At 39.4% G+C, this 23,835-nt stretch overlaps 4 protein-coding genes across 4 annotated transcripts; 1 reads left to right on the top strand and 3 right to left on the bottom strand.

Annotated features, from left to right (window-relative positions):
- The first annotated feature begins 4,478 nt into the window (after nucleotides 1-4,478).
- On the top strand, nucleotides 4,479-6,788 carry Dib (Cytochrome P450 302a1, mitochondrial). The gene is made up of 8 exons (XM_078188127.1): nucleotides 4,479-4,668; nucleotides 4,728-4,968; nucleotides 5,086-5,261; nucleotides 5,328-5,532; nucleotides 5,661-5,808; nucleotides 5,875-6,123; nucleotides 6,307-6,528; nucleotides 6,604-6,788. The coding sequence occupies exons 1-8, from the start codon at nucleotides 4,479-4,481 to the stop codon at nucleotides 6,709-6,711; spliced, it is 1,539 nt and encodes a 512-aa protein (XP_078044253.1). The 3' UTR covers nucleotides 6,712-6,788.
- Rpt1 (26S proteasome regulatory subunit Rpt1) lies at nucleotides 6,737-9,227 on the bottom strand. The gene is made up of 6 exons (XM_078188128.1): nucleotides 9,030-9,227; nucleotides 8,911-8,948; nucleotides 8,279-8,761; nucleotides 8,039-8,203; nucleotides 7,804-7,970; nucleotides 6,737-7,201 (listed from the first exon to the last, which is right to left on the bottom strand). The coding sequence occupies exons 1-6, from the start codon at nucleotides 9,100-9,102 to the stop codon at nucleotides 6,823-6,825; spliced, it is 1,305 nt and encodes a 434-aa protein (XP_078044254.1). The 5' UTR covers nucleotides 9,103-9,227; the 3' UTR covers nucleotides 6,737-6,822.
- A 2,064-nt stretch (nucleotides 9,228-11,291) lies between these two features.
- On the bottom strand, nucleotides 11,292-13,118 carry LOC144473840 (endocuticle structural glycoprotein SgAbd-2). Its single transcript, XM_078188130.1, has 4 exons — nucleotides 13,029-13,118; nucleotides 12,515-12,651; nucleotides 12,049-12,193; nucleotides 11,292-11,619 (listed from the first exon to the last, which is right to left on the bottom strand). Exons 1-4 carry the CDS (start codon nucleotides 13,038-13,040, stop codon nucleotides 11,401-11,403), a joined length of 513 nt encoding a protein of 170 aa, XP_078044256.1. The 5' UTR covers nucleotides 13,041-13,118; the 3' UTR covers nucleotides 11,292-11,400.
- A 3,287-nt stretch (nucleotides 13,119-16,405) lies between these two features.
- LOC144473841 (endocuticle structural glycoprotein SgAbd-1) lies at nucleotides 16,406-22,103 on the bottom strand. The gene is made up of 3 exons (XM_078188131.1): nucleotides 21,924-22,103; nucleotides 20,972-21,108; nucleotides 16,406-17,941 (listed from the first exon to the last, which is right to left on the bottom strand). Exons 1-3 carry the CDS (start codon nucleotides 21,933-21,935, stop codon nucleotides 17,674-17,676), a joined length of 417 nt encoding a protein of 138 aa, XP_078044257.1. The 5' UTR covers nucleotides 21,936-22,103; the 3' UTR covers nucleotides 16,406-17,673.
- Between the last annotated feature and the right edge of the window lie 1,732 nt (nucleotides 22,104-23,835).

Genomic DNA, 23,835 nt, shown 5'->3' with positions numbered 1-23,835 from the left:
TTTTTCCAGGTCATTTCCAGCGATTCTATTATCCGGCGACAAGGAAGCCGAGCATCGGGGTGTTGTTTCCAATCAAGGAATCCGGCTAATAAAGCCGGCCCGATGATTTAGGGTCGAAATAATAAGAATTTTCGTTAGGGCGCCGATGGAATTAAGGTTCGAGGAGTGCTCGCCGGGGCTGCGAAATCTCGAAGGGCCGCCCTTTTTTATTGCTCCTACGAACCACCGCCTCCGGACAGCCATGAAAAACGGTTTCTTATCGTTCGTGGGACATTGCACTGCTCCTTCGCTTCGAGTGAGGTTAGATAAATTACGGACACCCGATAGAAACTCGGAGAAACTTGGGACCCGGACCGGCGAAGGGGTCCGACAGCTGCGAACTGGAAAAAATCGCTGAAGGACCGCCCGAAATCGACGATGCCGCACACCGTCCTCCTCGCCGGACTTTCCACCCTGTTGTCTCGCGTCGCTCGCGGCATTGCACAACGGCCAGGAAAATTCCGTCACCGAAAGAACTATTAACATTTACCAAATCGAGGTGACCAGGATTTTTCTTAAGAAGGAAAGTTTAATTTCGTTGGAAAGATCTTTCAACCAGACCATCGCGAACGCGTAGCTATCTTCTAAACGAGAGCTAACAGCCGACTGCGAACGATGCCGGCCAACGATCTCGACACCGTAGTTCAAGGCCATCGAGATTAACGAAGCGATTTTATCCACGGATAACTTTAGTTCTGGCCCGGGCGCGTCGAAGTCACGCGTTTAAGCGAAAATTCGCTTCCATATTGATTTTCCTTAATGCACGATGGAATTCTCTCCATGGGATTATGGTGCGGAAACAAGAACGGCCTACGGATTACAACGGATTACACCGTACAGTTCACTTTCAGCAACCGGGAATCAAGGCGCGGAGGAAAAACGTCGCAGGAAATCTATTATTCGCCAGTTCGATTTCGAGAGGGACGCTGAGAAATCAGATTACGCGAATTTATGGGGTCTAACCCTCCCGTCCGCGGAGAACGCGCGCACACAGACAGACAAGACCACCGTAAGACCCTCCACGAACACCTCGAGCTTCTTGTTGCCATCGTTTCGAATATCGTCGGAACGCAATTAACTAGACGTTCCACGGCGAAGCCAACAAATTCATAGAGAAACGATAGGGACACGCGGATGCACGAAGCTGATAGGTCATGGGGGTGCACGGGGCTGCGACGAAATATACGGGCGGATGGCTCCGTGGACAGCGGAGGGCAGGAATGGTCCGTCAGAGTCGATTGATAGACTCGACGAGCATGAAATATTTAAACCGCTTAGCGGAGGCCGTTTTTCGAGCGGCTTAAAACATGGCCGCCGCGCCGAAATAATTACCAAGTTGCCAGAAAGTTTTCCCGATAGGCCCGGAGTATCGTTCCCGTCAGACGGATTGCTATAGCCCGTGTCGGGAGGGTTCTTTCGAGGAGTAAAGCGGGTCCAAGTGCTCTTTACACGCATATTGCCCTTCCTCGAGCAGCCGGCCCGTTTGTTCGACGCCGCGTCGAGGATTTCGGTCGTGGAAAAGGGAGAGCCACGCATTTCACGGTGCATTTAGCCAGAGATCGATCCAAGGGCCTCTGGATCCCCGGCAAGACAACAAACGGAGGAAAAATGGGAGGAAAAGGTTTCGGGAGATATAGGATTTTTCAACGAAACACCGTTACATTGTGATTGGTGATCCTGCGGGAGAGACTATGGCGGTTGTCCTGGGGGTGCGGAATAACGTGCCAGAGATTATTTAAAGAGGAGTTTAAGTCATGACTTTAATGCATTTCCATTTGTTTGTAAAATATAAACTATCAAATATTTCCACCTTCCACCACCTTTGAAATACCGTACGCAAACTTGTGAATTTTTATCTCGAAAACTATTAATCGCATCGATCTGCAATCTTTTTTATTCGAACCCGGAGAGTTCATTCTGCAGTAAAATATTTTCGTTTCGTCGAAAAATTCATTTCGCAACGTTGAAAATTCTAAACAAATTCGTAGAAATTTCCGACTCCATATTTCTGTTTGCAGTTAGCAACGCCGACGTTATCGCGACAAATGCGACGAATTGTGTTGAAAATTGGAGACATTCTACGAAACACATTGGACACGAGCTTGTCGAGAAAACACCAACTGTTTACGGAGCTTCGGAAGATAAACGAAAAGAACATGAAGGGACGCGTCCCGCGGCCGACAATTTCGCTCGATAATTAATAATGAACAACAAGCGCAGGCCGGGGGACCCGATCAGAAACTATTAGCCGCCCCAAAAACGGTACACGACCCTCTGGCAACGAAAGAAATTGGCATTGTACGGTGCCTCGAATAGGCGTATTCCGCTCTAAATTGGATCGTTCTCCGTCTTGTCCTTCGCTTTTATTTCCCGGCATTGTTCTTTCCTCCAATCTCCCCGGGTCCGTTTCGAGAAACCGAGAGGAGGCAGGCTCGCTGAACAGATAACGATTCGGGAGCTTAATTCGATTACTTTTCAATCCGTTTTACTCGCAGTCACTCGCTACCTACGAAACACGTCGATTTTCTATCCGCTATTTCAATAGATTCTCCGATCAACAACGAAACGGTACAATAATGCCACTTCGTCTGGCCAGAAATGTCGGGCACCGTCGTAAAAGCGGCTTTTCCGATATAGTTACTTCTACTAGAAGCAACTATGTTCTCATTTACGTAGTAAAATTATATATAGAAATTATAAGCGAACTGCTTTCGAGTGTATTAAAAATTAGTTATACAGACTTTGCTGATATGTTTGAAACGTTCAAGTATCAAAAGTAGAATAACTTTTTAGGCACAGATTGTCAAAGATTCAATATTTAAAGCGATACAACTGGAGATTGAAATCTTTCTTTCGGAAAGTTTGCATTGGAAATTGGCTTTGTAGTTGTAAGGGGCGGCCGAGAGATTCCAATTTCGATAAATTATGGTTCCAGTTATTTCTTTTAGGCCATTCGCAAGAAATGTTCCAAGCTTAGAGTGAACAGATTGGAATTGATGGGGTGTAATTTGTCTTATGGGGATTTTCCTACGATTGCTTTCGCGGGGAACCTGTTACGCGATTCCTTACAGCCCGGCAACGTTATCGATCCGAATTAATTGATCAACAGGATGATTAAAATTGATGAACACGATTTTTTTAAGCAATCGGCGCAGAGAACTTCTAATAATATGTTTCTAATTTTATTGTTCTCATTTTCGCAGATATACAATTCACTTATCCAAGTCTTTGAAATAGCACAAACTAACGCTTTCGTAATGATTATTAATGTTTTTATTAATGTCAAAAATACACAGACATCGGATATCTATCATTAGTTAAAAATTCCGACCATAGATGGCAAATTATTTTTACACTTTCTCACAAGTGCTCGAAAGACGTCCGCTTTTCTATATAAGCACAGAGATTCGGAGGAATCTTTGTGTAGGATGTGAGGAAACTTCTACGAGGAATAACCGTGACTAATTATTATTTGTAATAATGGACGTAATTCTGATCCTATATTTTGTCGATCGTCTTTCAAATAATTCTAACCTACTGATTTACGCTCGATCATTTATCGCAACACGTGTTCCCCACACTTTTTGTCGACTGTTGGAATAGACTAAGAAACCTGTTTTATCAACGCTCGCTAAATCACTCTCTTGGATTCTTTCTTTATCGACCTATAATTCTACTTTGTTTAAACTCATTTTATAATATTTTTTATAACGCTTTCTTTGATACACTTTGTCACTCTTAATTAATACGTTCAGATAATAAGTATACATTACACGTAATCAATGGTATCAATTAAAACTCTATGTATTTTTGTTTAAACAAAGCGACACAAAAATCAATAGAATATTCATCAGTGCATAATTAATTAATATAACGTTGATCAATGCCAATACAGACTTGTATTACCATTATGAAGCGAAGTAACACAATATAATTAATGTTAACAATATATTTACTGATTTTTACTAATGAATACCTCAACGTAATTAATTTGGATGATAAGAATTATATTAGATTGCTATTAATTCCACGATTAAATCTTGCGATTATTAAAAATAGAACAATAAATCGAATCAAATAAAGGGAGAGATTACTGTCTTGTTCCAAATTTTATTTGCAAGTGTCTCGGATGGATACTGAAACCGAGAACCGACCCGTCTTCTTATCAGAGTGGTATCGAATTCATGCAAGAATATGCAGCACATTGAGATTCTCCAAGTGACCGGGACAGGTACCGAAGGGCAACAGAGACGCGAGAGACAACCAAAGAGGAAAACAAAGAAGGCAATGCTTAGGATCCATTCGCTGGAAAAGATCCAGATAGTCTCAGAAATCGATACGTCGCGTATAGTTTGTCCGAAGATCGTTCTCAGAATTCTTTCCCGCGATTTTCATTGATCTTCTGAATTCTTCATTTTTCATATAATTTTCCGAGCGTAATGTATGCACGATATCAAACGTGCAGTGTACTCAAGCGTAAGAGGAATGTGTACAAGAGATTTTACTGTGGTTGTCTCGTGGGGAACAGGCCTGGAGAAAACGAGGGCCCCCCGAGGCCCTTCGGGGACGTACCCGGCCCAAAATCTTTGCCTATTATCGGAACCTTGTACAAATATTTACCTGGCATCGGTGAGTCGATTTTAATAACGTTGAATAATCGCGTACTGAACGAAATTAATACACACCAGGGGAATATAGTTTCACCGAGCTGTACGACAGTGGACTGAAAAAATTAAAACGATTTGGACCGCTCGTCCGGGAAGAAATTGTACCAAATGTGAATGTTCTGTGGATTTATAGACCAGAGGACATCGCTGAGATTTTTAAAGCTGAATCTGGATTGCATCCAGAAAGGAGAAGTCATTTGGCACTTTTAAAGTATAGGAAAGACAGGCCTGATTTGTACAGCACTGGGGGTCTCTTACCGACGTAAGATCATCCCTTATTATTTTTAAAATGCTACGAATCTGATTGAAATTATTGAATTTCAAATACAATTCCGATATATCTTACTTTTTAATGAAAATATTATTTTCTAAATTGTAGGAATGGACCGGAATGGTGGAGACTCCGAAAAGAATTCCAAAAAGTATCGAGCAAACCCCAAAATATAATCAATTACATAGAGGAAACTGACAATGTTGTAAAAGAGTTCGTCGAACTATGCGCGAAAGAGAAATTTGAAGATCTTTCATCGATTTTGTCACGTTTATACCTTGAATGTAATTATCAATTATCCTCGTTATTTCGCGTTCAAGTTAACATGTGAATTTTGTTTTTCGTTTCAGTAACTTGTTTAGTCGTCTTTGATGTAAAACTAAACAGTTTCTCCGAAGAAGAGAAACATAACGATTCTAGAAGCTCGAAACTAATAGAGGCTGCTTTTGCAACTAACAGCGCGATTTTAAAATTGGACAATGGTCTCCAATTATGGCAATTTTTTGAAACGCCTCTATATAGAAAATTACGCAAGGCACAGACATATATGCAATCGTAAGAATAATTTTTTGCTGAAGAATATTATTTTAAAAAGAATGGAATTAACGTTCAAATTAAATATAAATTTTACCTGTTTAATTGGATATTTATTTATTAATAAAAAATACATATTTATTTATTAGTGTTGCATTAGAGTTAGTATCCCAAGCAAGGAGCAGCAAATCTCATAAAAACAAATCATTTTTAAATGCCTATTTCGAAAACTCTGCCTTGGATATCAAAGACATTACAGGCATGTCTTGTGACATGCTCCTAGCCGGCATAGACACTGTAAATATTTTTTATTTTTCCTAAATCGGTAAAAATTAGCTGAGATACATTTAAAAATATTTTCAGACCACTTACAGCACAGCTTTCACTTTTTACCACCTAGCAAAAAATCAAGATGCACAAGAAAAACTAAGAAAAGAAGCTACACAATTGTTACCTGATCCTAATCAACCAATTACAGCAGATATTTTACGAAACGCTTCTTACACAAAGGCTGTTATAAAAGAGAGTTTGAGATTGAACCCTATATCTGTTGGAGTTGGCCGTATATTGCAGACTGATGTTGTTCTCAGTGGCTACCAAGTGCCTAAAGGAGTGAGTGTTCACAAAATATACAGAATATCCTAAATAGCTTGCCTATTATTTGTAAAAATAATTAAGAGCGACTTAATCATACATAAATAGCATGCACGTATACAAGAAATTTAAAAGTGAACCTCCTGTAGAATTAATGCATACAATAAAAATACAGCAAATTCTCTCACTCACATTTTGTAGACAGTGGTGGTGACACAGAATCAGATAATCTGCAGGCTCCCAGAGTTCTTTGACAGTCCACACTCATTTATCCCAGAAAGATGGCTTCGCGATGGTTCAGACAGCAAAATCGGCAGTGGAAAGTCAGTACACCCATATGTTCTGCTGCCATTTGGGCACGGACCTCGTTCGTGCATCGCCAGGCGATTCGCTGAACAAAATATGCAAGTTTTGCTATTAAGAGTAAGTATTTTCTTTTATTTTTGAACACAAAGCAATATCATTCAATATAAATTAACGTAATAACTTCTATTTTAGATATGCCGGCAACTCAAGTTCACTTGGCAAGGTGGCCAGCTCGGCATAATGTCGCTACTAATCAACAAACCAAACGCACCAATCAAACTAAGCTTTCACACCACTTAAGACACTACAGAGAATAAACAGTAAAGAAAAGAACACATACCACTTTATTGTATAGCTATGATTAACAGTTAAATTAAATCAATAATACAGTATTCTTATGTGATAGAATGTTTAATTGTAAGTCATGTATTTGGGAGTGGCAGAGAACTTAGCATATGACTTAATGACTTTGTTTACTGCCTCGAGGAAGTCTTTCTCAGTGGCTACTTTGCGACGAGCTCGAATGGCAAACATGCCAGCCTCTGTGCACACGGAACGAATTTCTGCACCAGTACTGTTAGGGCACAAACGAGCCAGCAACTCGAATCTAATGTCCCTTTCCACACTCATGGAGCGTGCATGGATCTTGAAGATATGAGTACGGCCTTCAAGATCTGGTAGACCAAACTCTACTTTCCTGTCCAGACGGCCAGGTCTCATCAGTGCTGGGTCCAGTGTGTCTGGTCTGTTCGTTGCCATCAGAACTTTGATATTTCCTCTTGGATCAAACCTACAACATGTTCATAAGTAAATACGTGTCCAGTAAGATTATTTTGTTATATATTATATAATTAGATAATTTTAGGTAAAAAACAACATTAAGTAATATCAAGAATATAACAAAATTCGGAATTGTCTTGAAAGATACAGGAGAATTTCCCGAATATACCAGTACACTTATTCTTTAATTGATCGCATTTCAACCGGTTGTAAATATTCATCGACATTCAAAGAAAGTCGCAGCACACAGTTTATATGCTCCATCTTCGCAATTTTACGAAAAGTTCTACATCTAATTCGTGCTAAATAAAAAACTTTTCGTAAAATTGTGAAAATAATGTAAACTGTGCACAACGTGACTCTTCGTACTTAAATCGACTTGAAATGCAATAAATTAAAATGTGAGTATATTGTCATATTCGGAAAAGTCTTCTTTATCTTTTACAACAAGTTCAAACTTTCTAACGTTTCTACTTTTTATGTAATGCCTCTTTTTACCCAAAATTGTACAATTTTACAAAAATTCATGCTTTTTGGATGCTAAAGGTGATAGAGTAATTCTACTTCCAAATTATTTTCTTGTATAACGATGTTATTAACATTGTAACTTACCCATCCAGTTGATTAATCAACTCCAACATTGTACGCTGCACCTCATTGTCTCCGCCAGCTCCATCGTCAAACCGAGCTCCTCCAATCGCGTCAATTTCATCAAAGAATATTAGGCACGCTTTTTTGCTGCGGGCCATTTCAAACAATTCTCTTACCATACGAGCTCCCTGTTAATATTAAAAATTGTCATAGTATTGACTTTATTCATAGCTGAACTATAGCTCGTATTATGTACCTCGCCAACGTATTTTTGAACCAATTCGGAACCGATCACACGAATGAAACAGGCATCTGTTCTGTTGGCTACTGCTCTGGCACACAGTGTTTTCCCTGTACCTGGTGGTCCAAATAGCAAAACACCTTTTGGCGGCTCAATTCCCAAATTAACGAATTTTTCTGGCTGTAATAAAAATAAATTGGAATAATGTAAAATTCAGAAATGATTATCATTGTAAAGGAATTTTGGTATACTGACGTGTAGAAGAGGAGTTTCCACGACTTCTCGTAACTTCTCGATCTGCTCTTTACAACCACCAACATCACTGTATGTAACATCAGGCTTTTCTTCTACCTGCATCATTGTTACACTAGGATCGATTTTAGGGGGCAACGGAATGTGAATTTGGTACTTATTGCGATCAACACCGACTCTCATACCCTCCTCAATATCAGTTGGGGCAACCGATTCTGCTAGGTCAACCACAAACTTTGCGAATTGCTTCACATTTATGATATATTTTGGGTCAGCAGAGTCTGCATTAATTATTTTGGTACAGCGAGCAACTTGTAGCGGTTGCTCATTCTGCAATGTTTGCTTGTCTGCTGCAAGATCCCAAAGAGCAGGTGGTGCTAGACCAGTGTCGGACTCTTTAATTCCTGTTAACTCGTTCACACGTTTTATTATGGTTTGGATATCTTCCTCAACTGCTTTGATACTTTTCATGTACTGTCCTTGACCCTGTTGAGAAATTAGTAAACGTTATTTCCATTCTATGTCACGATAATCATTGATAAAATAAAGTAGACTAATAGAACTTGGTAGAAAACATTGATAGCAAAAATGGATGGTTCTTTTTTTTTGTTAGGGCTAGGTATTACTTTACTCACATAAATTTTTAATAGGGCAATATCGCCTTCGTCCAGAGCTAAAATCACGAAAATTTTTAAGTAAATTGTTTAAATCATCGTTTTCACGTAAAACAAGGTTCATAGACAATACAACTTACATTTTATTTCTTCTTCCCCTTTCTCTGGTTCACTTCGTATCTTTCTCATATCCTCTCCCAAATGGTCCGGCATTTTTCTGATTGATTAATTTACCTAAATATTCGAGAAAATAATAGATTTCTCTTCGCAAACGTAGTACACGGTGCAAACTGATATTTAGGTTACGTTGTCTTTACATTACCAGCAAAATCACAGCTACTCTCAGTGACCTCTGCGTACAGACTGTCAACTAACGATCTATTCAACTTTGGACTGTGTCGATAATATACATTACATATTATCTTTTTAAATATTATGTTTTATAATTTAATTTAACAATTTTCTCTTAGTAGTAAAAAGTGAGATTATTTGTACAGTAATTAATACAAAAGTATTTGTAATCTCATATCCATTGATTTTATAGATTTTTGAATTATATTCTGATGCAGTATAAATTTGTTAGTAACTATATTAATTAACATAATAATACAATATTAATAACGTTTGAATATAATTTAGTCATTTAATTTAGCTACTTTTTTCAATAAATATAATTAAAGAGAAGATTCAAGCAAAATCAAAATTACAAGGAAACTATGGTATAATCTGCTATTAACATAGTAATTTAGATACTAAACAACCGATACTTGTTTCACGTGTTTTATCTACCGTGTAATGTTAAGAAAAATGTAAATTAATTCTGAAGATGTAAGTATAGTGTACGGAATGACAAAATTGCAAACCAGTATGTGCAAATGATTGACCATTAGGTCTAACTACGCAAATTACTATATGCTCGCCACACCCCTTGCCATTTCACTCCAACGTGCATCTTTCCTTCGGGATTACTAGGTCAATCACTATAATCGCCTTTAAACGATTCCTTCCAGCTATTTGAATACAATGTTAATACAAAGTAAACGAAAATGTTTCATCAGCTATTCTCATAATTTTTCATGAATTAAGTAATACCGATGCTTTCCTCCAAATCATTTTTAACAACAAAATAGCTGAAGTTATACTAACGAAATGTTTTGTTATATATCTTCGAAACTATACAACCGATTTTTTTCAAACTACGCATAGATATTCTATGCAGTGTTCTTTTTAATATCTGCTAATTTGTTTCGCTATCAAATCTGTATCATAGTTTGTTTATTCGTTCTTTTATTACGTTGTGACAATTAATTTGAAAAATATGTTTCTTATGGCTCCCTTTGCGAATTTTTTGAGACAATACGACGTGACATAAATCGATGGAACTTTTTGCTATAGTTAAACTATAATTTGAGGCACACGCGAGCAAAATTTCGTCTACACAGGTTCTTTTTTCACGAAGCAGCAACAATTTCATCAGAGATCCACCGAGCAATAAAAATGACCGCGTCATGCTTCCCCGCCACGGTTAGGCGCCTTTCAAAGGAAATGTACGAATCGCCTAAATTGTACTTCCCATGTCAGTTGGTCCTTGACCGAGATGATCCTCGGAAAAAATGCAAGATAATGAAAGATCCAATAGAACAGAACACTTTCACTCGTGTTCATCCCGAGCGGCCGATCCTCCTGCAATCGGAGGCGTGGTGCAACCTGAAGATCAACATATTTCCACGTGATATTGAGTTATACTATATTTGTCAGGCTATCATCCTTGCTAAGGCGGCTCGCACACGTGGGAACATCCTGCACGTGTTCCTGCACTTTGAATGCCATCGGAGATTCGCTAGCCATTTTTCGACGCCTTCGAAATACTTGCATCCTCCTGAAAAAATCAATCTTTTCAACCAAAAGCTTCGTGCACGTGACCTTCAAAGTATTATCCAACTATCGCAAATAGTTTCATCAATTTATTTCGAGCCAGCTTGTTCCTAACAATTCGGAACGGAATAAAAATTGCATTTTCTGTGGCGAATCGCAAAAATGCAAGGAAAATCGAATAAACAAATAAAAATATAAATAAAATGGTCGAAAAAATTGACAGACATTGAAGGAGACGCTGTGTAATATATCTGTGTAGAATTTTTAAAAAAACTTGGTCACGTAATTGCAAAAATGTCTTAGCAACTATGTCAAACTCTCGCTTCCGCTACTGGTTTTTAAAATTATTATCTACTGTTATAAAATGATTACCGATTGTTTAATGAACTGTCTATGTATCGCGGATCATGTTAATCGTGTTTGTATTACGAGCAAGTAAATTACAGCTAAATAAATTGCTAATTGAATAACACAGGTGTTTATCGATCGGCAATTGATAAATAATTGATCGGGATGGAAATTGATAATTCTTTTTTATTTCCTGGTATACATATGTACAAACATCGCGTCCAGTTACAAGATAATAACGATTTAATTCAAGCCTCGTTCGGGAATGATTCGATCATCGAACTTCGATCAGTATCTTCGGAATGGGTTCGAGTTGTAGGGCTGTCTGTAGTCGGAATCATCGGGCCCTGGCGGATTGGCAGCAAGGGCTCGTCTAATGGCTTCCGGAATTGGGGGTGGAGTGGGCAAGTGCGCGCCTTGGGGGTGGAAACCATTTTCATCGGCTGTATACTCGACGGTGATTGGTGTTCCGTCGGGCGCGGAATACGAAAATCGACCCTGGACCACCTGCGAACAGATTATTAAATGTTTGCAATCCCGGAAAATATTCCATTCATTTTGTAGTCCATTGTTATTCTGTTCCTCGTTCAAGATATTTATCCGGAATTCCTAAAAATATTCCCTCCATTATATAATTAATTATTATGGTACCTTTTATAGTTATTATATTTATTATAATTTTTTAAACTAACCTCTTCATTTTATAATTTATCATTATTACATTTTAGTTAATTATTTTGCGCAAAGTAAGCGAAAGACAATTTCTAGTTAATACAGTTCAAATCCAAGGATCATCTTTGTCTACGAAGTGAATTAAACAAAATTGTTGACTGGTCATTGAATAGGGGATTTTTATGTTTCTTTGCTCGTTCGAGATAAGTATGCAGAACAGAGAAACGGGCGCGTGAAATGAAGATCGTTCAATAAATTTATTACCTCACTCTGGCCTTGTCCAGTACCCTGGGGACGTCCGCTTTCGGACACTGAAATGCCATTCTCGGTATCATAGCTAAAAGTGTAAGATCCATCTGGATAACTGTCTTTCTGCTGGCTGCGGATTGCTATAAACCTGCCAGGTGAGCTGCAATCGAATTACATTCACGTTACATAATTTACATCATGCAAAACCAAAGGGTACAATTCGCATCCATTAAACTGGATTTTCGTGACCAATTCTCAAAACGATTGAGCTAGTCTTTACGATGGAACTTCCAAATTCAGCTTTCGAAATTGTTAATATTTGAGACTGAATTTTCATGCCAAATTTAAACAACATATTGCAATCTGATTTGTAAGAGAAAAATTTTCGGATTTGATTTTCAAAATTAAAAATACTGCAGCCGAGTTTCCAGACTGAAACTTTCGACTTTCAAGATAATCGAAGATACTCTCGAGTGCATACTTATATTGCGGCGTGTACTGAGGTTGCACCGGTTGATATGCAGGTCTCGGCGTCGTTCTGAATGCATTTTGAGTGGGGAAACCGCGGTAAGTGCCGAACTGCCCTACAGCGCAGCACACCAAAGCAAACAGAAAAAACTGAAATCATAGAACAATTGTTACAAAAATCTTGTCCCCCACCACGGCGATTTCTCTAAACAATTTCTAACCGTGCACTAAAACAAAAAAATCGCGAACAAAATAAATATACCGTAATATTTGATAATTTACGAAAACAAATTTTGTGGCGGGTCGCTTTCGACCCAGCCATATTTGTAGAAAAAAATAACAGAAGATATCTTGCAAACGTTGCATGTAATGCACGTTCTTTTAGCGTTCGTGGAACAACAGAGATATGCACCGATTTCGAGTGCATAAATATTGCTTTTCTTTTTCCTGTCTTTCGAGTATAGTGATGTTAGTTTTATTCTGGTTCACTTAACGTCCCGTGTCGTCACTCGAGAGCAAACACTCACTAAACGTTGCATGTTGTGTCCTTTGCAGTGGCGCGACGTCGGTTCGAACAAGAATTCAAAGCTGCGGTACCAGACGCAGAGCTGCCGCCAGCATTTATATGAAGACGAGCCCGAAGATCTTCCCTTTCCCTGATCCTGCCTTTGACACCACTCTCCTCATAATTTCTAGTCGCCCTCACGTCCGAGCCCCACCTCAACCCCGGCCGCGACAAATGGAAGCTGCAACTGTAACCATTTTTCTCCGTCGACCATCGAAAAGTTGTGTAACCGAAAATATCTGGTTCAAGTTGAAATTATGACTCCTGCACGGTGAGTTGGGACACTTATTTCAACGTTTTCATGTACAATTTTATCGGCGTCGAGCGTTCTATGCAACAGGATGCACTTCCCTGTATCGAATCTCCAAAAAATTGCATGAAACTATAGACACAACTAAATTTGCAAAAGCATCGATTTTCTGAGTTATATGAAATTTTTAAAAGTTTTTTTTTTTAAATGCATTTAGTCGAATTTTTCTTTAAAGAAATTGCGTTGACGTAAAAATTCCAAAATATTGATTTTCTAAATGAACTAAAATTACCAAACAATTCTTTTTATGACTTTAAGGGTCAGTTTCGATGATCATATATATATATATATTAATGCTGGTTATGTTGTAAATATTCTGGTATCGTTTTTTTAAGCCTTTGACAAGTGATCTTTGCAGTGATTTAAATTTCGCTCCATGTTAGAGGTGTGTTTGGAAAAGGAAAGAAGAAAGAATTTCGACAGGTTGCGAGAGGCGTTTATTGTTGCCTCGGTGGTTTTGATTGATGAGATTAGGGTTCAGTTTCAATCGCCCATCATTAGAGTAAAGTCTTCATAGCCGTGAGTGGCACCTCGCATTTCACCGCCTTCTATTGTTTCTCCTATCAATACTGATATCGTAAATACGCCTTCTGCCTCAACTGTTGCCTCGTCTGTTTTCCATTGCATGCGTCGCCCTCGAAATCGACAGCTACGATAAGTGTAATAAGGCTGGTACCTAATCTACGCTAATCGAATGCTACTATTAATAAATTTTTATATTTTTAACTCTGGTTAAGAAAAGATTATAATATCATCTCTAAATATCTAACAGACGTTATTAAAGAGTTTATATCTCCAACTCTAGTTAAAACAAAATTATAATATTAGCTCCGCATTTTTTACGGACATTATCGAAAGGATTCAGAAATAGATTTTTTTGTGCCGTTTCTAAATATTTTTAAAATTTTTCAAAAAATTCTGAGAAATTGTTTCGACGTGTATTGGATGATTACTATGGGGTGCGTTCGAATCTGTCGCGGGGTAATCGACAAACATGATCCCGAAGTTAGGGGTTCTGGCCCGAGACGGTTCTAGACCTCGCCGCCCGACCAACCAGGTTGCGAGCGTTACCTGGATCTAGTTTGACCTTTCTCGTTTTATTAACCACGTCAGCCTAGGTATGCCCCATCATCACAGCATCGCCTCGGCTCTCATAAAGAAACGGATAGAGCGCATACCTTCGGGATCCTCCCAACGTGCCGCGTACCTAGAAATTATGTAAACTGATCCGCTGCTCGCAGTTTTGAATCCGGTTCGACATATCTTCCGAATTATTTCATCGACTAAACAATCAATCGTCGCCTATAAAAACAACCATATCGTTGCACTCGGGAGAGTCCGCGGGATCATTTCACGCACGAGTCATTCGCACTGCTCCTACTTTCGTCCAAGGTGAAGAAACAGAAACGCGAGTTTGATTTTTCTTTCGGTAACTCCTCAAAATTATTTTCAAATATTTAACTACCAACAATCTTACAAAAATATATATATTATCGCCCTTGGGAGAGTTCGCAGAATCTTTCTATGCAAAAATCATGCAACCAGCATCAACAGTTGCGTCACAAAAAAATCAGAAAATTCGCGCGATTTTGATTTCCTTCGATTTTTCGTTCGAGTTTATTTAAATATTTCCAAAAGCGTAGATTGCCTTTTGGAGATAGTCTACAGCATGGTTCCAAGGCGAAATCGTTTACGCAATTTCTAGAAAGAAATCCCGAAACGACAGAACCAGGATATTATACTAATAATTATTGCTCATCTCTGCGAGACTATTAATCAAAGAGGCGCGATGTCACTGTTTGAAAAGATCGTGTTTTTCCGAATGGTAAACTGGAAGTACAATATAATTACGAGCATAAAGTTCAATGTGGCGGCGGGGATGAACAGTTGTTACGCAGTATACTCTGTTTCGAGCGGGAAACAGGGCATGGCGAACTTACCGATCCTGTCTAACCTGTTAGTCCTGATATATTATCAAGATATGTCTAAATCGTAGTAATAGCACTTACATAGTCGTGCCCGACAAACGGTCGTGCCATAAGTCACACTATTCGAACAAACAGCTCAGCCTCTATCGCTGCAACACCGTGTCAAATTCGAATTTCGCGACGCCACCCCCAAAGTACCCTTAGCACCGTTCGAGTGCAACGTCGGCTTTAAAATTGAATTAGCACGGCTTGTTGCTCGGAATGCTATCAAAAAATACATCGCTCTACTCACGAGAGTCCACAATATTTTTCTACGTGAGAATCATTCCCATAGCTTTTACGGTCGCAACGCTAAAATTGTTCAAAATTCAACTGTCGATTTTCCTCGATTTTTTATTGAAATTGAATTTACCTACATTGTTACAATTGTATAAAAATTTGTAAATTATTTAGAATTTTGTTAATAAATATACGGTTGGTTTTGGAAAGCTCTACGGAATTCTCCACAACGAAGCGCAAATAATTCTCGAGGTTGGGATGTCTTCCTTTATCTTTGATCGAGACGGTAAAAGAAATACGCGAAGCGGAAAGTTTGATATTTGGTTTTAAACGAGACATTTTGAAAAAAAGAAACGAAGACTACGGCGGCGACGATTTTCGAAAATATGAATTGCAAAGTAAGCCGCGGGATGCGTAGGCTGCGTTTAAAATCCTTTTACCTGTTATCCTGAGCTCGGTGGATCGGTCGATCGTTGCGCAATAGACAAGAAACCGATGATTTGCTTTCACTGACTCACCTTTACCGTGATATTACGATTACCATTAGCATTAATCCGATCGATACTTCGGTTACTTTTCCTAAAATCTCGCACCTTCTTTAATCGAGGCGCCGTCAGCATCTTAATCAGTCTCACTTCGACAAGCTTTATTGTAACTATTACAATTTATTACCGGCTGTCAAACTTTAGAATTCGAAAACACTTCGATTACCCAGCGTTATTAATCACCCTGCACTATCCACGAGTATTTCGTAAAATTTATTCCATCGTTAAATCAAAATTAAATTCGAAGCTGGAATAATTGACATAAACGACGCCGAGCTAATTTCCAAGAGATTTTATTCGATTTTAAAAATACAATTTGATCGCTTTTAATCAGACCAACACTGCGAATAGTATGTCAGGGCTACGATTGAAAAATAGAATATGTTCTAAATAAATAAAAGTTCTAAATAAGAATTCCAAATCAATATATTACATTTCGATAGAGATCGAAGTGAATGAATCTCGAATCGATTGTCCTCGTAGTTGCATCGGTGAACAGATGAATAACTCGGAAACGATTGTGACATTTTAATGAATCTGTATTTATAATAGTTCGTAGGCACATATATTTGTAGCATAGTTCCTGCACAATCGCCAGGATTAGAGCGAGCACAGTCAACAAATTAATCGCGTTCCAATCGAGAAAGCGTGATTGTTAATTTACGAGACGCGATCTTATCGATTAATAAATTAATTACTATTCAGGCAGTACAACGTAGAGAAGCATAAGCGAACAGTTTCCCGACAATATGTTAACGATTCGCGTAACATCGCACGAACACGGTGTTCCATGGCTGTTCAAACAATTAATAACGACGACCACCTTCAACATATTGATCATCGACTTCGTGGTACTAATTACTATATACATCACTATTTCTTCTCGCACTACAATGCGCGAGAAACATTATCAAAAAATCACCAAAAAATCCATAAATAAATTCTCCATTGGCCACCATTTTTGAAAACATCCATCGAGTCAATCGTCTTCCAAAACATTTCTTAAAATTTACTTTCGACGCTGGATATACGGAGCAGTAAAACCAGCTGTTTTATAATGATTTATACAAATTTAAATTTTACGTATACAAATCTATAATAGCAATATTTATCGCAAGTAGCATATAAATTGAATAAATAACTAAGTGAAGCATCTTCACGATTAAAATAATCGTAAATTAAAGAATTAGCATAAACCCCGCGTCGAAAACTTTCACCCACTGAATAAACAAACTACTTGCAAGAAATTCTCCGCTTTCTGTACGTTAAACAACCACCAGCCATGGAACACCACACAAATCCCCCACAAAATCGGGCCAGCAGTTACCAAAACTCAGCCGCCTTCGATAAACGAGCGTTACGTGCGTGGTTCCGGCCGGGAAGCCGAATTCCCATGAACGTGTCGGATTAGGCCGCTGTTAAACAATCGCTTAAACGTGTCAGCATAATTTCTGAGTCCGTGAAAAGATCCAGGAGAGGTTCAAAGTGGTTCACTTTGCGCGTCTGGTTCCGCGGAGGAGGATCCTGGTGGACGTCTCTCCGGCGCTAATATCTCCTGTACGGTTCTTCCTCTTCCGGATGGGCCGCATTGTGCGCCAGGGCCCGTTGTATCGCGACCGGAATCGGCGGCGGAGTCGGCAGATGCGCGCCGTTCGCTTGGAAGCCATTTTCGTCCGCTGTGTAAGTCACCAGGATCGGAGTACCATCCGGCGCTGTGTAACTAAATTGACCTCTCACCGCTTCCACCTGGTTCGGACCGACGAACTTCGGAGCTCCTTGCTCGGCCACCGATATACCGTTCTCCGTGTCGTAGCTGGAACACCGGATAATCGTTAAACATAACCTAAAATCATCGTCAAGTGTCTGGAGGATCTAGGGGAAAAAATCTACCCAACTTCGAGGCGCTGTAACTTCGTAACCAAAAATCGTAGAACGATGCACCTAGGCTCGTTTTACAGATCAAACCTACATCTAACATGCCCATCTACATTCATATCTGCTAAATGGTCTTTTCGATAAAAATTTCGATCGATCAGAATTTTCCAAAATTTCGATATATGTCTGTAATAGGAACGAGAGTTGCAGTCGTTGCTCTCTCGTTGAATTCACAGCGTAAAAGCGATTGGAATCAAATAAACCTTATATTAAGTGAAAATAGAGATTCCACGTTTCGAAATAACTTAAGCATATCATCCCCCCATTTTTTCATCGCGAAGTTGCAGATGGGCAAAGATCGACGTTTTGGCCGCTGCGATCACGATCGGACGAAAATTTGGCTCGTTGATTTGGCGCGCCTTGCTGAGTACATTCGCCGCCAAGTTGCAACAGTCATATGGTACCCGAAACACGCGAATCCTGCGGTGTTTCATCGGTGTCAAGTTTGACAGCGGAATGAACCGACAGGACGGTGTGCGGAAGGTGTAGCCGGTGACTGGTGCAACAGGAGAGGCACCCTCCACACGTACACGCGGCTAGGTAGGTCGATCGTAATTATTCTATTGTGTAATGTGTTATTGCTAACTGCGCAACCGCCTAACACGAATGATTAACATCAAAGCTAATTACATATCTTTTCACAGCTGAATATCCTGTGCGACCTCCTCCACCTTCATCGTTTCGTTTCCTCTCTCTCTCTCTCTACCTCCCATCCCGCCGACCAGCCGAGTTTCTTTGGACGCGCGCACCTTCGGCGTTTTCTTTGTTAGCTGGCAAATTAATTGGCAACGCGCGCCGGTGGATCACGATCGAGAAACGATCGACATTGTGTCGCCGTTCCGAGTTCCCTCTCTCTCTCTCTCTCTCTAACCTTTCGCACTTTGTGTCATCCTCTTCCTCGAATTTATTGAGCTCACGATCTATTTCTTGCGTACAGTCATCACTATCATTACTGTCAATATCTTAATTTATAAATATTCTTTTATATGTACATATATATTTTTATAAGTATTCTTTTCTTTATAAATATTCAGATGGTGCCATACGATTCTAACACTTGTAGAAGATTTTTTATAGATTATATGAGCAACTGTAAATCACGGCCGTTAAGACGATCAATAAAAGCACCGATAACGAGCGCGCAACTTTTACGGGTTTCGACATAGGTGTGCAAAGGGTTAATCTTCATGCTCTGTTTACGAACACCGAGAGCGACTCTGATGATCTTGTTCGCTGGGAAAAGGAAGAAACAACGTCGCCGAACACGATTATCGCGGTGCAGACGTCCATACATTGTAAGACGTTAATTGCATATTTCCAGGGAGATCTCAATCGAACAAGGGTTATTAAAATGATCGAGCAATTATTTGCTCGGTATCAATTGCCGTAATTATCAGGGAATTTATCCAGTAATTATCGTTCTAATAAATTTAATCGCTGTTCAGCACAAAGATGTATTCATACCGCAGATTCGTTCGTTGATTATCGTTGTAACGGATCAGAGAAATTATTGGTCTAATTTATTCCATCGTAATTGCACGATGATAAGTTGTAATGGTGTTGCAGTAATAATTGCACTCGTTTTATAGAGGCTTTCTTGAGGAATAGTTTACTTTGTGACAAATTTTCCAATTTATTGTGGAATTTTATTCAATGATAATTGTGCTAGTACCGTTTATTAATCTACACAAGAAGAACTGCGCTAACAATAAAGAGACATTGTATAACATGACGAATAATTATGATTTCATAAATGTAAAATTAATAATCTGCCTAGTAAATAGAACGATTTAGTTAACGAAAATTATGATAATCTGGCAATGAGTTTCGACAAGAATTTATTAAACGAAAATTATTTTAACATACCAAAGGGATTTTTCAACAAGGATTTATCCAATGGAAATCATTCTAATATCAATTGATATTCAACGAGGATTTGTGTAATGGAAACATACCAAACTTGCCAAAGAATTTTTTTAATAAAGATTCATTTAATAATAGTAATTTTACGGAACGATTCGAATGCAACTGTGAAGTGTGTTTGTTAAGCAATTATTCCGTTAAGTGATAATTCGAATAGGGGGAATATCACGCGTCGTTATTCGCTGCTAATATGACACGCATTTAGGTTGATACTATGTTGTAAAACGGACAATAAATTGTAGGATATCATAGAGCATGATTTGTGAGAACTCATCCTCATATGGGATTGCATGTCAGCCCGCTATATGTACATGAAATACGTATATAAACGCGGCATTTTAACGCTGTCTGTCTCGAATGGCTACTTCTGCTTCCGTAGCCAGGCCTCTCACTCCACTCAACCACTACCGTTCAAACCTAATTAACTCCCATCGAACATACATCAACTATTACGATAATCAACATACTCAAACAATTATACCCAAAATATTAACAAAAATATTTAAGCACTCACAGTTCTAATATTTCTAAAACTAGTTGGAAATTTCAAAATTTTACGATTGCGTTAATAAAATACTATTAACTATAGAACTATCGAGCTTTTTACATAATTAATCTATACTGTTCGATAGCAATAGCAAGCACGTGTTTGTTTAAATCGCGTACGATTGTTGTTAAAACTCACACATGAAAATATTTGTATAGTATCAAGAACTAAAGAACTGAGAAAGAAAAATCCGTAACGAATGATATTTCGAGTGATTTCGCAGTTCCAATGTTAATATTGCTCGGATTATTAGAAAATCGCGAGAATTAATAACGTAATGGATGTACGATAAGCAACGTGCACGCATACTGACGCGTTTTTTCGAGCCGAGAAGCGGCGGGTGTCGTCGAGCGTGTCGAGATCGCGTTTGTGGAAACGTACCTCGACGTCGCTTATTGTTTCGTCGACGGTCAGGACGCCGTGGAAGGACGATCTCACCTGTAGGAGTACGATCCATCCGGAGAAGAGTCTTGGGATTGTCGCAATATGGCGAAACGTCGTCCGTAATAATCAGGATTGTACAGGTATCTGTTGAATTGCGCGGACACTGCCACCGACATGCCCAATAGAACCAGCTGAAAAAAATGAATCCAGGGGAAATCCCGTTGAAAAAATTCGACTCTGCCATTCTTAAATCGCAGAACAGAATCTCGAAAATTTTATTTAATTGTCGCAGTTGTTTCATTTCACTTTGATCAATTTTTAAACTATTGTTAAACTTTGATATAACACGAGATCGGATGCGAGACGTTAGGATGAGTTCTGACGTCGCAAATCGAGTTTTAACAATTTTGTTCGCAACTTATACTGCAACAGGGTTGAAGAATAAAGTTTTAGGTTTAAATTGAGTACAAAATGACTGTTGTGCGATTTTTTGGTGCGATCTTATTGAATTTTTAGCGGATAGTGCGCCGTCGCGTAAAGTTCGAACATCTCCGAAAGCTTCATCGTCAAAAAATTTCTCTCAGCACTGAGACTACAATGATATTCAAAATTGAAGCTTTCCCTGTACAAAGAGTCCTCAAAATTCAATATACGATTTTTTCTCACCGATCTACAGCGCGACGAATGAAACGTATACCAACAGAAAGAGTTACCCACGCGTTCTAACACTCCCATTAATTTTCCAAAACAGACAAATTTTTAACAATAAAATCGACTGACTATAAATCAAAGCGTAATCTTCAAGCTTTAATTTAAGCTAAGAAAAATCATCCTACTATTTTTTCCGACAAAGTTACGTGCAGTTTTATTTTGAAAAACTTTTCACCAAGGTGTCGCGGAACAAAATTGCAAAGCTTCGATGACGAATTTGTTTATCGGAGATGTTCAAAACAGGAAGGGATGTGCGAAACTTGTACAGGACGTGAAAGAATCGATTTACACTTACAATTATCTTCATGATGCCGCTGCACAGTAAGAATAATTCCAGATCGCTGATAAACTCCGACGCAGTGTTCGACGAGAATTGAAAAAGATCGATGGCGATCCACTGAATTTTTGTCGGACGAAAAAAAATTCGGAAAAAATTGACGCACGCGTGAGTCTGTGCTATCCGGTCGTGTGCAAATGTACGTGATCAAACGAGCCAGGATGAGACTATATAGTCGGCAGTGTACCCTGCTTCTGCCTCCATCGTGCCCCGCCACTGTTTTGCACGGGTCGAAGGGGAGCATGTGCCTCGTGGATTCGCGTAATTCATGAACGGGGTAACGATTACATCTACGATCGTCCGAGGAATCCGCGTAATTGCCGGCTCATGCATCTCCATGCACATTTCCTCGAGCAAAATGAGTCCCCGTGTCAAACAACGACGGAAACACGCAATCCTTAGAATTTCTTCGCCGGTCTGTTGCTCCAATTAACACGGCTAATCGATACACGCCCAAATAATCGATATAAAGCTATCCAGAAGATGTTCGACAAGAGGAACTAATTTTACAATCAGTAATTACACCGATCGCAGATGTAATTATGAGATTATTCGACAATTGAGTGCTAATAGCGTGTGTTCTTCGCAGACTTTTCTTTTGTTGCCTGCGGCATCGACGGAGGAAAAATCTTGGACAAATTCTGAGAAGTTATTGCCGCTCCTGCGTACAGTTTAGGATGTTTTTCGTATTTTTTGTATGGCGAAACTGGAGGTAACAATTACGGAAAGAACGCTATGCGATTTCGCACGATCGCGACGATGGCGGCACACATTCCGAGCGCAATAAAACGGAAAGAAAAAATGATACAGCCAAATTTTTAACGTCATTTGAAAGAGCAAACTCTGTCCTTTAAATCCACGTTAGTATCGGTAATTAACAAAATTTGTGACAGCCGCTAGAGATTTTTGAAGTTACAACATCATTTAGAAGGACGCGTATACATTGCCGCTCAATTTCCGAATTAAGAAATTCTTCAAAGAAAAGACAACTGAGGCATTTAAAAGTACAAACGTCACCCTTCAAAACGAGCCTAAGTAGACCTCCATCCGATTTTTTTCAACAAAGTTGCGACAGTCTAAAGACTAAAAACCAATTTTTCACCGACCGTGCATCGTTTTCGTCGCGTATAAAAAATACCAATTCAAATTTAATTAATCCAGGGGATGAGACGATGGCATTTGCTACGGGGGTTGGCACAAAGTTGGAAATTCCTCGGGAAGGTGGTGGATGCTTCGAGCGAAGCCACACCTTGGCCGGAGTCGCGCGCCAGACACGACACGAAGGTGCATCGTGGTTACACGTGTATTAATGAGCCGTTGCATGTGCAGGCCGGTGCACCGGTACAACACTGTTGCACTCTGCAGTCGTTAGGTCATGCGCTTCGCGGTGTCTCGTAAGATGCGGGCCACGGCGACCTCGCCACAGGATTCAGATCGCCGGATTTGCCACGGATCATCACAGGGCGTATTCCTTTCACTGTTTGCCGGTTACGAGCAGGATGCACGGTGCAACGATTCAGTAAGCCGAATCGGCGATCCTTGCGACATCCCTTGCACCGAGCATCGGCGCATCATTGTCTTCCTATCCATCGATTTTTAATTCCTCGATCGAAACTACAAAAGTTAAGCGACTTCTGAAACGTCTCAAGACTTAAGCGCCATTGGAAACGTTGCATCTTCGTGGAAAAAAGAATCGAACAACGATCTACATAGGCTCATTTGAAAGAGCGAACTTTGAACTATAACACAGCTATGTTATGCTGTCTTTGAGTTCATTTTCCTAGCAGAGATCGGGCTAGAAAGTGACTGCGATTCTCCTACTCGAAAATTCTTCGTTGCTGCAATGTTAAGAAACTTTGCGATATTACAG

Source organism: Augochlora pura, chromosome 7 (assembly GCF_028453695.1).
Source record: "Augochlora pura isolate Apur16 chromosome 7, APUR_v2.2.1, whole genome shotgun sequence".
NCBI lineage: Eukaryota > Metazoa > Arthropoda > Insecta > Hymenoptera > Halictidae > Augochlora > Augochlora pura.
This window is presented reverse-complemented; position numbering and strand designations above follow the sequence as displayed.

Excerpts from the sequence above, each read along its gene's own strand:
- Dib (XM_078188127.1), top strand. The coding sequence starts at position 4,479 with ATGTATGCACGATATCAAACGTGCAGTGTACTCAAGCGTAAGAGGAAT. Across the intron at positions 6,124-6,306 it reads GCTACCAAGTGCCTAAAGGA|ACAGTGGTGGTGACACAGAA; the intron begins GTGAGTGTTCAC and ends CACATTTTGTAG. Across the intron at positions 6,529-6,603 it reads TGCAAGTTTTGCTATTAAGA|ATATGCCGGCAACTCAAGTT; the intron begins GTAAGTATTTTC and ends CTTCTATTTTAG.
- Rpt1 (XM_078188128.1), bottom strand. The coding sequence starts at position 9,102 with ATGCCGGACCATTTGGGAGAGGATATGAGAAAGATACGAAGTGAACCA. Across the intron at positions 8,949-9,029 it reads AGGGGAAGAAGAAATAAAAT|CTCTGGACGAAGGCGATATT; the intron begins GTAAGTTGTATT and ends TCGTGATTTTAG. Across the intron at positions 8,204-8,278 it reads TGGAAACTCCTCTTCTACAC|CCAGAAAAATTCGTTAATTT; the intron begins GTCAGTATACCA and ends TTTTTATTACAG.
- LOC144473840 (XM_078188130.1), bottom strand. Across the intron at positions 12,194-12,514 it reads CAGTACACGCCGCAATATAA|CTCACCTGGCAGGTTTATAG; the intron begins GTATGCACTCGA and ends ATTCGATTGCAG. Across the intron at positions 11,620-12,048 it reads CTGGACAAGGCCAGAGTGAG|GTGGTCCAGGGTCGATTTTC; the intron begins GTAATAAATTTA and ends ATCTGTTCGCAG.
- LOC144473841 (XM_078188131.1), bottom strand. Across the intron at positions 17,942-20,971 it reads GATGGATCGTACTCCTACAG|CTACGACACGGAGAACGGTA; the intron begins GTGAGATCGTCC and ends CCGGTGTTCCAG.